This window comes from Nerophis ophidion, linkage group LG04, assembly GCF_033978795.1.
Source record: "Nerophis ophidion isolate RoL-2023_Sa linkage group LG04, RoL_Noph_v1.0, whole genome shotgun sequence".
In the NCBI taxonomy this organism is placed as follows: Eukaryota; Metazoa; Chordata; class Actinopteri; order Syngnathiformes; family Syngnathidae; genus Nerophis; species Nerophis ophidion.
In genome coordinates this window covers 8,744,726-8,760,934 of record NC_084614.1, presented here as the reverse complement: position 1 = coordinate 8,760,934, position 16,209 = coordinate 8,744,726, and the positions used below count along the sequence as shown (strand labels likewise).

At 41.8% G+C, this 16,209-nt stretch overlaps 1 protein-coding gene across 19 annotated transcripts in view; it reads right to left on the bottom strand.

The window, feature by feature from the left end:
• pleca (plectin a) overlaps window positions 1-16,209 on the bottom strand; it is a 163,333-nt gene that overhangs the window by 22,440 nt on the left and 124,684 nt on the right. For 16 of the 19 annotated variants that reach the window (XM_061896949.1, XM_061896950.1, XM_061896955.1 and 13 more), the window contains 11 exons: window positions 13,864-14,230; window positions 13,719-13,796; window positions 12,527-12,688; window positions 12,349-12,453; window positions 12,173-12,268; window positions 9,415-9,540; window positions 9,190-9,342; window positions 8,970-9,124; window positions 4,762-4,888; window positions 4,517-4,700; window positions 3,238-3,258 (listed from right to left, as the gene is read on the bottom strand). In XM_061896949.1, the coding sequence (XP_061752933.1) occupies window positions 3,238-3,258; window positions 4,517-4,700; window positions 4,762-4,888; window positions 8,970-9,124; window positions 9,190-9,342; window positions 9,415-9,540; window positions 12,173-12,268; window positions 12,349-12,453; window positions 12,527-12,688; window positions 13,719-13,796; window positions 13,864-14,230 (1,574 nt within the window). The remainder of the gene's footprint in view (window positions 1-3,237; window positions 3,259-4,516; window positions 4,701-4,761; window positions 4,889-8,969; window positions 9,125-9,189; window positions 9,343-9,414; window positions 9,541-12,172; window positions 12,269-12,348; window positions 12,454-12,526; window positions 12,689-13,718; window positions 13,797-13,863; window positions 14,231-16,209) is intronic. The other 3 variants (XM_061896951.1, XM_061896952.1, XM_061896964.1) reach the window with 1 other exon arrangement.

Here is a 16,209-nt window from a genome sequence, read left to right as displayed (position 1 = left end):
TAATTTTTGCAGCAACACAGAATGCGCAAAAAACGACTTTCTTGTCGTTACTCATAAGTCTTGGGGTCGTTTTATTAATTTTTGTGTTATTCGTTTTTAATCCGATCGTTTTTATCACTTTTTTTAATTACTTTTTATTTTATTTACTAATATAATATATATATATATATATATATATATATATATATATATATATATATATATATATATATATATATATATATATATATATATATATTATTTATTTGGGGCAGGGGTTGTTTTATGAATTTTCTTATTATATATATATATTTTTTTGTTGTTGTTTTTTCATATTTTTATTCATTTAAAAAAAATCAGTACTACAATAAATAGCTTTTTTTGTATATTTTTTTTATTTGAGCTTGGGGTTATTATTTAAATGTTACTATTAATCGATTTTCTAAAAAAAATGTGTTCCGTTTTTTTCCTTTTTTTTAGGGTTAAGGTTAAATCATAACTAAAATCATACAACTAATTTGTATAATTTTTGCAGCAATACAGAATGCGTAAAAAATGACTTGCTTGCCGTTACTCATAAGTCCTGGGGTCGTTTTATATAATTTTTGTACTATTCCTTTTTAATCTGATCTTTTTTTATTATTTAATTTACTAATACACACACATATATATATATATATATATAATGAGTGAAATTCCTGCTAAAATATGTATATTGTTTTGTAATGCAATGAGGTCCAATTGCGCCATCTGCTGGTAACTGAAAATCTGTAAATATGACCGGAAACCGGAAGCTATTAGCAGACTTCCTGCACTCTGCTAATGGTAAGACATGTTCCGACATTGCTCCGCAAAATATTGTAAATTACACTAAAACTAACGTGATATTTATTTTAAGATACACTGTTATTTAACAGCAGTTGAAATGCCATGTTATGGACTCTCCGTTTTGAATTGGTTGTTGCTCACGTTAGATGTACTGAAGTCGATATTATTTCCCTTATAGACATTGAAACCAGCAGAGGTGCTAACCACATATTGTGTGTATGTGCATTCCGATCACTCATTGCAGGTAATAATTGTTGCACTATTTGCGTGTTACCTGTTCGTACATTCATGTTGTTAAGTTTGAATTGTCCGACATTTTGGCATGGACACAAGGTGGTCTGTCATTTTCGCTAGTCGCCACCAGAGGGTGCTAAAGTCCATTTAATGATTTTGTCATGTATTGTATTTTGTACTTTTCTATTTTCTGTTTCATAAATATATAAAAAAGGATGATGTTGGTTAAAAAACAAGTTAAAAATATATTGTATTGAATTGATTGTAATAGCAGTGAAGATAAAAGCAAGTTAAAACCACTATACGATCACACGGAAAAAAGTCTACTGTTAGAAACCAGTGTATTAAGTTACACCTGTAATTGTATTTCATGTATTTGTAAAAACATGAAAATGTTATGTACTTGAGCAGACTTCCTGCACTCTGCTAATGACATCGAAACCAGCAGAGGTGCTAACCACATATTGTGTGTATGTGCATTCCCATCACTCATTGCAGCTACCAGTAAAGAACCACATCATCCAAACCTGCCTGTGTGTGGATTTTTGACGGGACGGGTACACAGCAGTTACACACATATATATATATATATATATACATATATATATATATATATATATATATATATATACATATATATATATACATATATATATATATATATATATATATATATATATATATATATACATATATATATATATATATATATACATATATATATATATATATATATATATATATCTATATATATATATATATATATATATATATATATATGTGTATGTATGTGTGTATATATATATATATATGTGTATGTATGTGTGTATATATATATATATATATGTGTATGTATGTGTGTATATATATATATATATATATATATATGTATGTATATGTGTATGTATGTGTGTATATATATATATATATATATATATATGTATGTATATATGTATGTATGTGTATATATATATATATGTATATATGTATGTATGTGTATATATGTATATATATGTGTGTGTGTGTGTATTAGTAAATAAAATAATATATACTAATACACACACATATATATATATGTGTGTGTGTGTATTAGTAAATAAAAGATCAGATTAAAAAGGAATAGTACAAAAATTAATAAAACGACCTCAGGACTTATGAGTAACGGCAAGCAAGTCGTTTTTTACGCATTCTGTATTGCTGCAAAAATTATACAAATTAGTGTATATTTTTTTTTTTGGGGGGGGGGGGGGCTGGGGCCGTTTTGTTAATCTTATTATTTTTTTTATTTATTTTCAATATAGTTTTTTGATATTTAAAAAAAAAATTAGTACTACAATAAATTGCTTTTTTTGTATATTTTTATATTTGAGCTTATTTTATTTTTCCTATGAATCATTTTTAGTAATTTATTTATTCTTCCAGTTGTTTCCTTTTTTTTTTAGGGTTAACATTAAACCATAACAAAAATTTCACAACTAATTTGTATAATTTTTGCAGCAACACAGAATGCGCCAAAAATGACTTGCTTGTCGTTACTCGTAAGTTCTGGGGTCGTTTTATTAATTTTTGTATTATTCGTTTTCAAGACAATCTTTTTTTATTAATTTTTTATTTTATTTACTAATATATATATATATTATTTTTTTTAATTTTTTTGGGGTGTGGGGTGCGGCTGGGGTGGTTTTATTAATTTTCTTATTATTATTGTTATTCATTCATTTATTTATTTTTTCATATTTGTATTCATTTTTTAAAAAATATAGTACTACAATAAATTGCTTTTTTTGTATATTTTCTTATTGGAGCTTATTTAAATTTTCCTATTAATCGTTTTTATTTATTTATTTTTGTTCAGTTTTTTCTTTTCTTTTTTAGGGTTAAGGTTAAATCCTAACTGAGCATTAAAATAAAAATTAAATCCACAACAAATGTGTATAATTTCTGCAGCAAAACAGAACGCACCAAAAAACGACTTGCTTGTCTACACTCATAATTCCCAGGGATCTTGAACACAACCCCGCTCTGCATAACCGCCATTGGTGCATAACGAGTAATGAGTCGAGGCCGGCAATAAAAGTAAAGAAGGCCATTGTGGATTTGGGTCTGGGGTTGAGCCGGGAAAACAGACTGCAGACTGGGACTGTGGGACACGGCGGAGAAAACGAGGACACGCGGGCACGGACTCCGGCGGCTTACCTGTCTTGGGCGGCACGTAGCCTGTAAGGTGAAGCCCACAGTCAGCTGATTGAGTCTGTGACCCACGGAGTCCTGACTAAGGTCTACACAGGGTCTACATCATCAGGGGTCACCAACCTTTTTGAAAGCAAGAGCTACTTCTTGGGTACTAAGGGCTACCAGTTTGATACACACTTCAATAAATTGCCAATTTGCTCAATTTACCTTTAATAAATAAATATATATGTATAAAAAAAGGGCTACCAGTTTGATACACACTTCAATAAATTGCCAATTTGCTCAATTTACCTTTAATAAATAAATATATATGTATAAAAAAATGTCTGTCATTCCGTCGTACATTTTTTTTATCTTTTACGGAAGGTTTTTTGTAGAGATTAAATGATGACAAAAAAACTTAGTTGAACGGTTTAAAAGAGGAGAAAACAGGGAAAAAATGAAAATAAGATTTTGAAACATAGTTCATCTTCAATTTCGGCTCTTTAAAATTCAACCGAAAAAATGAAGAGAAAAACTAGCTAATTCGAATCTTTTTGAAAAAATTAAAAAAAGAATTTATGGAACATCATTAGTCATTTTTCCTGATTAATATTAATTTTACAATTTTGATGACATGTTTTAAATAAGTTAAAATCCAATCTGCACTTTGTTAGAATATATAACAAATTGGACCAAGCTATATTTCTAGCATTATTTCTTCTAGATTTTCCAGAACAAACATTTTAAAAGAGATTCAAAAGACCTGGAAATAAGATTTAAATTTGATTCTACAGATTTTCTACATTTGCCAGAATTATTTTTGGGGAATTTTAATCTATTTCACAAATATTCTTCGTCAAAAAAACAGAAGCTAAAATGAAAAATTTGATTAAAATCTATTTATTATTCTTTACATAAAAAAAAAAAACTTGAACATTTTAAAAATCCTAAAATCATTTTTAAGGTATTTTTTCTCTAAAATTGTCTTTCTGAAAGTTATAAGGGGCAAAGTAAAAAAAATAAATGAATTTATTTCAACAAGTGAAGACCAAGTCTTTAAAATATTTTCTTGGATTTTCAAATTCTATTCGAGTTTTGTCTCTCTTAGAATTAAAAATGTCCAGCAAAGCGAGACCAGCTTGCTAGTAAATAAATAAAATTTAAAAAATTGAAGCAGCTCACTGGTAAGTGCTGCTATTTGAGCTATTTTTAGAACAGGCCAGCGGGCGACTCATCTGGTTCTTACGGGCACGGCGTTGGTGACCCCTGGTCTCCAGAGTCCCCCGGACAAGTGACCCACCTTGTTCTGCGCTGCTGACCAGAGTGTTGTAGTGCAGGTTGGTCTTGTTGTAGCTGGACTCCACCTGCATGCGGTCCTCGGCGCCAAAGGTCTGCGAGTCCTGGCTGTCCCTCAGGAAGTCCTGGTAGTGCAGCTCCAGGTTCCTCAGGGCCAGCCGGTACTCCTCCACCGTCAGGGTCTTGAACTGTCACACGGAGCGGGACTCAAGCACTTCAAGGACGAGGACGACAAGGGCGGGGCGTTACCATGGAGACGTTCCAGGTGTTGATGATGTGGATGTCCCTCATGAGGTACTGCCAGGACAGGAGGCTCCTGAGGTCCACGGACAAGGTCTGCCAGGTGGTCTGCAGCTTCTGCAGGCTGCCCTCCAGTCTGAGGAACATGGGGGGTTCATCTAATGGGGGTTTGGCTTGAAAAAGTCAGAGGTACTTCCTGCTAGCCTGGCTAACTTCCTGCTAGCCTGGCTAACTTCCTGATAGCTTGGCTAACTTCCTGATAGCCTGGCTAACTTCCTGATAGGCTTGCTAACTTCCTGATAGCCTGGCTAACTTCCTGATAGCCTGGCTAACTTCCTGATAGGCCTGCTAACTTTCTGCTAGCCTGGCTAACTTCCTGCTAGCCTGGCTAACTTCCTGATAGCCTGGCTAACTTCCTGATAGCCTGGCTAACTTCCTGCTAGCCTGGCTAACTTCCTGATAGCCTGGCTAACTTCCTGATAGGCTTGCTAACTTCCTGATAGCCTGGCTAACTTCCTGATAGCCTGGCTAACTTCCTGATAGGCTTGCTAACTTTCTGCTAGCCTGGCTAACTTCCTGATAGCCTGGCTAACTTCCTGATAGCCTGGCTAACTTCCTGCTAGCCTGGCTAACTTCCTGATAGCCTGGCTAACTTCCTGATAGCCTGGCTAACTTCCTGCTAGCCTGCCTAACTTCCTGCTAGCCTGGCTAACTTCCTGATAGGCTTGCTAACTTTCTGCTAGCCTGGCTAACTTCCTGCTAGCCTGGCTAACTTCCTGATAGGCTTGCTAACTTCCTGATAGCCTGGCTAACTTCCTGATAGCCTGGCTAACTTCCTGATAGCCTGGCTAACTTCCTGATAGCCTGGCTAACTTCCTGCTAGCCTGGCTAACTTCCTGATAGCCTGGCTAACTTCCTGATAGCCTGGCTAACTTCCTGATAGGCTTGCTAACTTCCTGATAGCCTGGCTAACTTCCTGATAGCCTGGCTAACGTCCTGCTAGCCTGGTTAACGTCCTGCTAGCCTGGTTAACTTCCTGCTAGCCTGACTAACCTCCTGATAGCCTGGCTAACTTCCTGCTAGCCTGGCTAACTTCCTGATAGCCTGGCTAACTTCCTGATAGCCTGGCTAACTTCCTGCTAGCCTGGCTAACTTCCTGATAGCCTGGCTAACTTCCTGCTAGCCTGCCTAACTTCCTGCTAGCCTGGCTAACTTCCTGATAGGCTTGCTAACTTTCTGCTAGCCTGGCTAACTTCCTGCTAGCCTGGCTAACTTCCTGATAGGCTTGCTAACTTCCTGATAGCCTGGCTAACTTCCTGCTAGCCTGGCTAACTTCCTGATAGCCTGGCTAACTTCCTGATAGCCTGGCTAACTTCCTGATAGCCTGGCTAACTTCCTGCTAGCCTGGCTAACTTCCTGATAGCCTGGCTAACTTCCTGATAGGCTTGCTAACTTCCTGATAGCCTGGCTAACTTCCTGATAGCCTGGCTAACGTCCTGCTAGCCTGGTTAACTTCCTGCTAGCCTGACTAACTTCCTGATAGCCTGGCTAACTTCCTGCTAGCCTGGCTAACTTCCTGATAGCCTGGCTAACTCCCTGATAGCCTGGCTAACTTCCTGCTAGCCTGGCTAACTTCCTGATAGGCTTGCTAACTTCCTGATAGCCTGGCTAACTTCCTGATAGGCTTGCTAACTTCCTGATAGGCTTTCTAACTTCCTGTTAGCCTGGCTAACTTCCTGATAGCCTGGCTAACTTCCTGATAGGCTTGTTAACTTCCTGATAGCCTGGCTAACTTCCTGCTAGCCTGCCTAACTTCCTGCTAGCCTGGCTAACTTCCTGATAGGATTGCTAACTTCCTGCTAGCCTGGCTAACTTCCTGATAGGATTGCTAGCTTCCTGCTAGCCTGGCTAACTTCCTGATAGCCTGGCTAACTTCCTGATAGCCTGGCTAACTTCCTGCTAGCCTGGCTAACTTCCTGCTAGCCTGGCTAATTTCCTGATAGGATTTTTAACTTCCTGCTAGCCTGGCTAACTACCTGATAGGCTTGCTAACTTCCTGCTAGCCTGGCTAACTTCCTGATAGGCTTGCTAACTTCCTGCTACACTGGCTAACTTCTGATGCTTCAATCTGTCTAGTTAACTTTCTAAAAGCCTGATTAACTTACTGGTTAGCATAGCTCACTTCTTATTAGCCGAGCTAACTTGCGTTTTTTCTATCTGTCTAGTTAACTTTCTAAAAGCCCGATTAACTGACCAGTTAGTCGAGCTCACTTCTTCTTAGCCTAGCTAACTTCTTCGTGGTCTCGCTCGCATCCTACTGTAGTTGCCTAGCTAACTTTCTGGTTGCCTGGCTAACCGCCTTGATTGCCTGGCTAATCTTCGAGTAGCTTGGATAACTTTCAGGTAGCCTGGCTAACTTTTTAGTAGCTAGGCCAACTTCTTAAAAGCCTGATTAACGTTTCATAGTCTAGCTAACATCTTACTGTATTTGCCTAGCAAAACTTTTATGTAGCCTTGCAAACTTCCTGATAGGCTTGCTAACTTCCGATTTTTCTATCTGTCTAGTTACCTTTCTAAAACCCCGATTAACTTACTGGTTAGTCGAGCTCTGTTCTTATTAGCCCAGCTAACTTCTTTGTAGTCTAGCTAGCGTCCTACTGTAGTTGCCGAGCAAACTTTCTGGTTAACTGGCTAACTACTTTGTAGTCCAGCTAACATGCTACTGGTAGCCTGGCTAAATTCCAGGTAGCCTGGCTAACCGCTTGATTGCCTGGCTAACCTTTGGGTAGTTTGGATAACTTCCAGGTAGCCTGGCTAACTTTCTAGTAGCTGGGCCAACTTCTTAAAAGCCTGATTAACGTTTTGTAGTCTAGCTAACATCCTACTGTAACTTCAAGGTATCGTGGCTAATGGTCTGATAGCCTGGCAAACCTTTTGGGTGGCTTGGAGAACTTCCATGTAGCCTGGCTAACATTCTAGTAGCTAGGCCAACTTCTTAAAAGCCTGAATAACTTCTAATAGCCTAGGTAACATCTTACTGTAGTTGCCGAGCAAACTTTCTGGTTGCCTTGCTAATTTCTTTGTAGTCCAGCTAACATCCTCCTGAAGTTGCCTAGCCAACTTCCAGATAGCCTGGCTAACCGCTTGATTGCCTGGCTAACCTTTTGGGTAGCTTGGATAACTTCCAGGAAGCCTGGCTAACTTTCTAGTAGCTAGGCCAACTTCTTAAAATCCTGATTAACGTTTCGTAGTCTAGTTAACATCTTACTGTAGTTGCGTAGCTAACTTTCTGATAGCCTGGCTTACCTGGTAGCCTGGGTAACTTCAAGGTATCCTGGCTAATTTTCTGATATCCTGGCTAACTTTCTAGTAGTGAGGCCAACTTCTTAAAAGCCTGATTAGCTTTTCGTGGTCTTGCTAACATCCTGCGGTAGTTGCCTAGCAAAACTTTTATGTAGCCTGGCAAACTTCCTGATAGGCTTGCTAACTTCCTGATAGCCTGGTTAACTTCCTAATAGCCTGGCAACTTTCCGATATTTCTATCTGTCTAGTTAACTTTCTAAAATCCCCATTAACTTAGTGGTTAGTCGAGCTCTGTTCTTATTAGACTAGCAAACTTCTTTGTAGTCTAGCTAGCGATCTACTGTAGTTGCCGAGCAAACTTTCTGGTTAACTGGCTAACTACTGTAGTTACCTAGCAAAACTTTTTGGTAGCCTGGCTAATTTTGGCTAACCGCCTTGATAGCCTGGCTAACCTTTGGGTAGCTTGGATAACTTCCAGGTAGCCTGGCTGATTTCCAGGTTGCCTGGCTAACCGCTTGATTGCCAAGGTATCCTGGCTAATTTTCTGATAGCCTGGCTAACTTTCTAGTAGCCAGGCCAACTTCTGAAAAGCCTGATTAACTTTTCGCAGTCTAGCTAACAGACTGTAGTTGCCTAGCTAACTTTCTGGTTCCCTGGCTTACATCCAGGTAGCCTGGCTAACTTCAAGGTATCCTGGCAAATTTTCTGATAGCCTGGCTATCTTTCTGGTAGCTTGGAAAACATCCATGTAGCCTGGCTGACTATCTAGTAACTAGACCAACTTCTTAAAAGCCTGATTAACTTTTAGTAGTCTAGCTAACATCCTACTGTAGTTGCATAGCGAACTTCCAGGCAGCCTGGCTAACTTCCTGGTGGACTGGCTCATGGACCGGTTAACCTTCTGGCTGTCTCACCCGGCGACGCTGTTGACGGCGTCCTTGTTGGTGGGCGAGACCAGGAAGCAGACGGACGGCACCAACGCCTCGCTCCCCTCGCGGTTGAGCACCTTCCACTTGAACGGCTGCGAGTTGTTGAGCAGGGCGCACTCGTCGCCTCTGTGGACGGTGATCTGGTGGACACATGCGGGAGCTGTCAGCGCCGTCTGCCAATACGGCCGCCCGAGGCGCGACCTACCTCCATCTGCTTGAAGTCGCACGCCGCCTGGATGGGCAGTTTGCTCTTGATGGCGGTGGCGGGGTTGCGCGGCTTCAGCTGCACCACCGTCCTGGCGCGGCGCTTCAGGCCCTCCAGGTGAGTCCGGAACTCGCCCAGCTGCTCCTTCTCGTCCTGGACGCAAACATGTCAGGGGGGGCGGGTTGCCGGCTCGAAGCGCGGCCAAAAACGGACGGACGGACTCACAACGGCGTCCTGTAGGAGGTCCTCCAGCCGGGTGACGGTGGTGTTGCGCTCGCACGTGTACTTCCTCTTCATGGCGTCCTGCATCTTCTTCAGCTTGTTCTCCGCCTCTTTCACATCAGCAAAAAACTGCAGCCGGAGAGGAACCATCAGAGAACTGATAAATGACGGGAGGTCCCCCTCCTCAAGGGCCCCCATGGACCGGATCTCGCCGGTCCTACGCAAACTCCAACCGTGCCATGTGACGGTACTTGGGTTTTTCAATGCCGGAAAATAAGTAAGGCTTTGCTTTTGACATGCTATCGATTAGCATTAGCGATTTTACATGGCGATTTAAACTCAAAATATGAAAGTTACAACCGACCCGGTGCGTAATAAGTACAACACTTTCAGTATCAACACTTTGTAGGGCGCAACAAAAAATACATTACTGCCATTCAGCGTCTTGTACTTAACGTCGTACTCGCAAATTAGATAATCCAAATAAAGTCTACCCCCTCTGTTTCTGTGGTCTTTGAACCCACCACAGATATGAGCAATGAGATGGAATCACAAATGTATTTTTGTCCTGTCGCCTCACGCTTGCTCCAAAATGTCGGTGCTAGTGTGTGATCTTTGATGGCTTTATGACGTCTGCGTTGAGTGGAACGAACCATGTCGTACTTTTGTTATCCCTAATTTGATACTGACATCGATTTGATACGATATCAGTCCGAACATTACTTAATTTTTAACCTTAACTTATTTTGTATTGTAGAATGACAACCCTCGTTGAAAACGCCATGTAAACTCGCTAATGCTAATCAGCAGCATGTATATGGCGAATCCCATGTGAATTAGCATGGAGCTAAAGCATTTGTTTGAATGCATTTAATTTACGTTGGAACCCCACAGAGAACTTGTTTACTGTCACATGTAAGTTCGAGTGATATTTTTAGTGTCTGTATGTTGACTTTTATTTTGTTGAAAAATCGAGCAGGAAGATACGTTAGCACGAGCAGAGCAGATCACTTGTATCGGACTTACCGAACCTTAGTCAGGTTTTTGGATGATATTGGACCGGGATGCCCCTGGTAGCTTGGCTAGCTTCTTAAAAACGCCATGTAAGCTCACTAATGCTAATCAGTAGCATGTATATGATGACTCCCATATGAATTAGCATTGAGCTAGCATTTCTGTTTGAATGCATTTTTTATGTTGGAATATCACAGAGAAGTTATTTAGCATCACATGTAAGTTCGAGTGAGATTTTTAATGTCTGCATGTTGATTTTTATTTTGTTAAAAAATCCAGCAGGAAGAGACGTTAGCATGAGCATAGCAGACCGCTTGTATTGGACCTACTGAACCTTAATCAGTTTTCTGGATGGTATTGGACCGGAACGCCCCTGGTAGTTTAGCTCACTTCTTAAAAACGCCATGTAAGCTCACTAATGCTAATCGGTAGCATGTATATGGTGAATCCCATATGAATTAGCATCGAGCTAGCTCATTTGTTTGAATGCATTTCTTTTATGTTGGAATATCACAGATAAGTTATTTAGTGTCGCATGTAAGTATGAGTGACATGTTTAATGTCTGCATGTTGACTTTTATTTTGTTAAAAATCGAGCAGGAAGAGACGTTAGCACGAGCATAGCAGACCGCTTGTATTGGACCTACTGAACCTTAATCAGTTTTCTGGCTGATATTGGACCGGGACGTCCCTGGTAGCTTAGTTCACTTCTTAAAAACGCCATGTAAGCTCACTAATGCTAATCGGTAGCATGTATATGGTGAATCCCATATCAATTAGCATCGAGCTAGCTCATTTGTTTGAATGCATTTCTTTTATGTTGGAATATCACAGAGAAGTTATTTAGTGTCGCATGTAAGTATGAGTGACATGTTTAATGTCTGCATGTTGACTTTTATTTTGTTAAAAAATCGAGCAGGAAGCGACGTTAGCACGAGCATAGCAGACCGCTTGTATTGGACCTACTGAACCTTAATCAGTTTTCTGGCTGATATTGGACCGGGACGTCCCTGGTAGCTTAGTTCACTTCTTAAAAACGCCATGTAAGCTCACTAATGCTAATCGGTAGCATGTATATGGTGAATCCCATATGAATTAGCATCGAGCTAGCTCATTTGTTTGAATGCATTTCTTTTATGTTGGAATATCACAGAGACGTTATTTAGCGTCACATGTAAGTTCGAGTGAGATTTTTAATGTCTGCATGCTGACTTTTATTTTGTTAAAAATCGAGCAGGAAGAGACGTTAGCACGAGCATAGCAGACCGCTTGTATTGGACCTACTGAACCTTAATCAGTTTTCTGGCTGATATTGGACCGGGACGTCCCTGGTAGCTTAGTTCACTTCTTAAAAACGCCATGTAAGCTCACTAATGCTAATCGGTAGCATGTATATGGTGAATCCCATATGAATTAGCATCGAGCTAGCTCATTTGTTTGAATGCATTTCTTTTATGTTGGAATATCACAGAGAAGTTATTTAGTGTCACATGTAAGTATGAGTGACATGTTTAATGTCTGCATGTTGACTTTTATTTTGTTAAAAATCGAGCAGGAAGAGATGCTAGCACGAGCAGAACAGACCGCTTGTATCGGCCCTAGCGAACCGTAATCAGTTTTTTGGCTGATATGGGACCGGGACGCCCTAGAAAAGGGAAATGGGACCCCACCCTAAACTGGGAGTTTCTAGCTATGAACTTGAGGCGAGCATGGCCAGGGAGAGAAACCCTGACCCACAGGGACCCACCTGGAAGTAGGCGGTGTTCTCCTTCAGGTGACTCTCGATGCAGCAGCACAGCTGAAGCATCCAACTCCACTGGGTCTGCAGAGCGGCGGTGAAAGCCTGCACCGGGACGACAACCGCCAAGGCAACGTCACCTGATGTTGGCGAGGACTTGGGAACTGGGGGCGGGGGCGTCCTACCTCTACGGTCTTCCTGGCGGGGTGTCCGTCTTTCAGCAGCTTGTCTCCCGACACCTGGACGCTGTTCGTCTTCTTCTCCCGCACCTCCAGATCCCTCATCAGACCCTGCCAAGAACGAGTCATGGCGTCACCAGGGGCGAACGTGCCCCCCCTGAACCCCCCGGTGCTGAGGGTTTACCGAGTAGTTGTCCTTCTTGGCCGCCATGTTGGTGTTGCGTTCGCTCCAGTCGTAGTTGACCTCCTCTTCCTCCTTCTCGTTGAGCCACATCAGCTCCTTGGTGGCGGCAACGACGAAGGCGTGGAGCTGGTCCAGGTAGCGAAGGCGGGCCTTGGAGGCGTTCTGGGGGCGGAGGATGAAGACCCGTTGTCAGAATAAGTTATCACAAAACTTTGTGTTTCCATGAGTTCCCGGCGAGCGGACAAAAGCTGTCTTTGATCCTACCAAGCAGACGGCTTTTAAAACTCCACCGTGTAGGACAGGAAGTGACATGAAGGCGCGTGTTTCTTTCTTCTTTTGTAATCCACAGGAAGATTTTGTCTACAAAGCGGAGAGGAAGCAGGGCCTGACGCCCCTCTAGGCACCTTTTCTTTGAACTGTTTTGTAGCCAAAGGCGATGGCTGTTTACGACCCCCCTCCCTTAGAAACAGCTGTTGCCATTAAATCAGGGAAAGTCCAAATAAAAGAAGAGGCGTACAATCTTTCGTCAGAGCGTGGTGGGAGACTGTACCCTACAGTGTCTACACGTTTCTCCTCATTGAGCCAAATTTTTATTCTGTCTCTGTTTAATTCCTTGCTTCTGGTCTTGTTTAATAGAACCTGACACCCATCGCGTCTCGAAAAGCAGCGTGACCGAATCCGAGGCCGCGTCGTCGTGACTCACCAGAAGCTTCCCGTACTGAAGTTCCAGTTGGCGCTGGTAATCGCGGTAGGCGGCCTTACTACGAGCAGACAAAAGCTGTCTTTGATCCTACCAAGCAGACGGCTTTTAAAACTCCACCGTGTAGGACGGGAAGTGACATGAAGGCGCGGGTTTCTTTCTTCTACTGTAATCCACAGGAAGATTTTGTCTACAAAGCGGAGAGGAAGCAGGGCCTGACGCCCCTCTAGGCACCTAGTCTTTGAACTGTTTTGTAGCCAAAGGCGATGGCTGTTTACGACCCCCCTCCCTTAGAAACAGCTGTTGCCATTTAATCAGGGAAAGTCCAAACAAAAGAAGAGGCGTACAATCTTTCGTCAGAGCTTGGTGAGATTGTACAGTGTCTACGCCTTTCTCCTCATTGAGCCAAATTTTTTATTCGGTCTCTGTTTAATTCCTTGCTTCTGGTCTTGTTTAATAGAACCTGACACCCATTGCGTCGTCGTGACTCACCAGAAGCTTCCCGTACTGAAGTTCCAGTTGGCCCAGGTAGTCGCGGTAGGCGGCCTTACTCGCAGGTGAGATCTGACTCTGCGGCAAAAAGGTCATAGGTCACGCAAGGAGCGACAAGGACGCCGCCGCTCATTACAGTCGTCACCTCATCCGCCTTGGCCCGTTCGATCTTCGAGCGGAACTCCTCCACGGACAGGTGCAGGCCCCGGTGGTTGCCCAGCTGGGACTCCACGGTGGGCAGGTCGGAGCCCCATTCGCCCTGGTCCACCCGCCGCTGGTTCTCCTCCAGCCAGCCCAGCAGGTCCTGCACGTAGCGCAGCGTGACCTCGTCCAGCTCGGGCCGCAGCCGCACGGGGGCCTGCTGCAGGACGTGGGGCATGGAGATCTGGGTCATGGGGATCTGGGTCATGGGGATCTGCGCCATGGGGATCTGCGCCATGGTCACGCCCGACTTGAGCCGCAGTTTGTACTCGCTGCGGAGGTTCACCAGCCTCTCGTGGAGATGATACACCCTGCGGGCAGAAACAGTTTCTTATGAGAAGAACCGGGATGTTTCTAAAAACAGAGATCTAAAATCCATCCATTTTGGTTCCCTAGTTTTGTATTGTTAACTTGCAGCATTTCTCTCATGCAGTTGTTTTCAGGGTTTGTTTGTGTTTTTGCCAAGTTGTTATGTTCGCGCATGTTAGCCAAGCTACCAGGAAGTTAACTTCCCTTGTATACTGTCAACTTGCAGCGTTTCTCACATGCAGTTGTTTTCAGGGTTTGTTAGTGTTATGTTAACTTCCTGGAAACTTGGCTAACTTCCTGGTTGCGGAGATAACTTCCTGGTATCTTGGATAACTTCCGTTGTATACTGACAACTTGCAGCATTTCTCTCATGCAGTTGTTTTTAGGGTTTGTTAGTGTTTTTTGTCAAGTTATTTTGTTTGCACATGCTAACTTCCTGATGGCTGGGCTAACTTACATTGTCCACTGTCACCTTGCAGCATTTCTCTCATGCAGTTGTTTTCAGGGTCTGTTAGTGTTATCTTAACTTCCTGGTTGCTGAGATAATTTCTGGGTAGCATGGCTAACTTACATTGTGTGCTGTCAACTTGCATCGTTTCTCTCATGCAGTTGTTTCGTGGGTTTGTTAGTGTTTTTGGCAAGTTGTTTTGTTTGTGCATGTTAACTTCCTGGTTGCTGAGATAACTTCCTGGTATCTTGGATAACTTCCGTTGTATACTGTCAACTTGCAGCATTTCTCTCATGCAGTTGTTTTCAGGGTTTGTTAGTGTTGTGTTAACTTCCTGGAAACTTGGCTAACTTCCTGGTTGCATGGCTAACTTACATTGTGTACTGTCAACTTGCATCGTTTCTCTCATGCAGTTGTTTTCAGGGTTTGTTTGTGTTTTTGGCAAGTTGTTTTGTTTGTGCATGTTAACTTCCTGGTTGCTGAGATAACTTCCTGGTATCTTGGACAACTTCCGTTGTATACTGACAACTTGCAGCATTTCTCTCATGCAGTTGTTTTTTAGGGTTTGTTAGTGTTTTTTGTCAAGTTATTTTGTTTGCAAATGCTAAGTTCCTGATGGCTTGGCTAACTTACATTGTCTACTGTTACCTTGCAACATTTCTCTCATGCAGTTGTTTTCAGGGTTTGTTAGTGTTATCTTAACTTCCTGGTTGCTGAGATAATATCCTAGTAGCATGGCTAACTTACATTGTGTGCTGTCAACTTGCATCGTTTCTCTCATGCAGTTGTTTTCAGGGTTTGTTTGTGTTTTTGGCAAGTTGTTTTGTTTGTGGATGTTAACTTCCTGGTTGCTGAGATAACTTCCTGGTATCTTTGATAACTTCCGTTGTATACTGTCAACTTGCAGCATTTCTCTCATGCAGTTGTTTTTAGGGTTTGTTTGTGTTTTTTGTCAAGTTATTTTCTTTGCACATGCTCCCTGATAGGTTAGCTAACTTACATTGTGTGCTGGTAACTTGGAACATTTCTCTCATGCGGTCGTTTACAGGGTTTGTTAGTGTTTTTGGCAAGTTGTTTGTTTGTGCATGTTAATTTCCTGGTTGCCGAGATAACTTCCTAGTATCTTGGATAACTTCCGTTGTATACTGTCAACTTGCAGCATTTCTCTCATGCAGTTGTTTTTAGGATTGTTTGTGTTTTTTCTCAAGTTATTTTGTTTGCACATGCTAACTTCCTGATAGCTTGGGTAACTTACATTGTGTGCTGTTAACTTGGAACATTTTTCTCATACAGTCGTTTACAGGGTTTGTTTGTGTTCTTGGCAAGTTGTTAACTTCCTGGAAACCTGGCTAACTTCCTGGCTGCCGAGATAACTTCCTGGTAACCTGGCCGACTTCCATTTCGCAACGTCAACTTGCAGCATTTTCCTCCTGCAGTTGTTTTCAGGGTTTGTTTGTGTTTTTGGCAAGTTGTTATGTTCACGCATGTTAACTTTCTGGTAGCTTGGCTAACTTTTATTGTATACTGTCAACT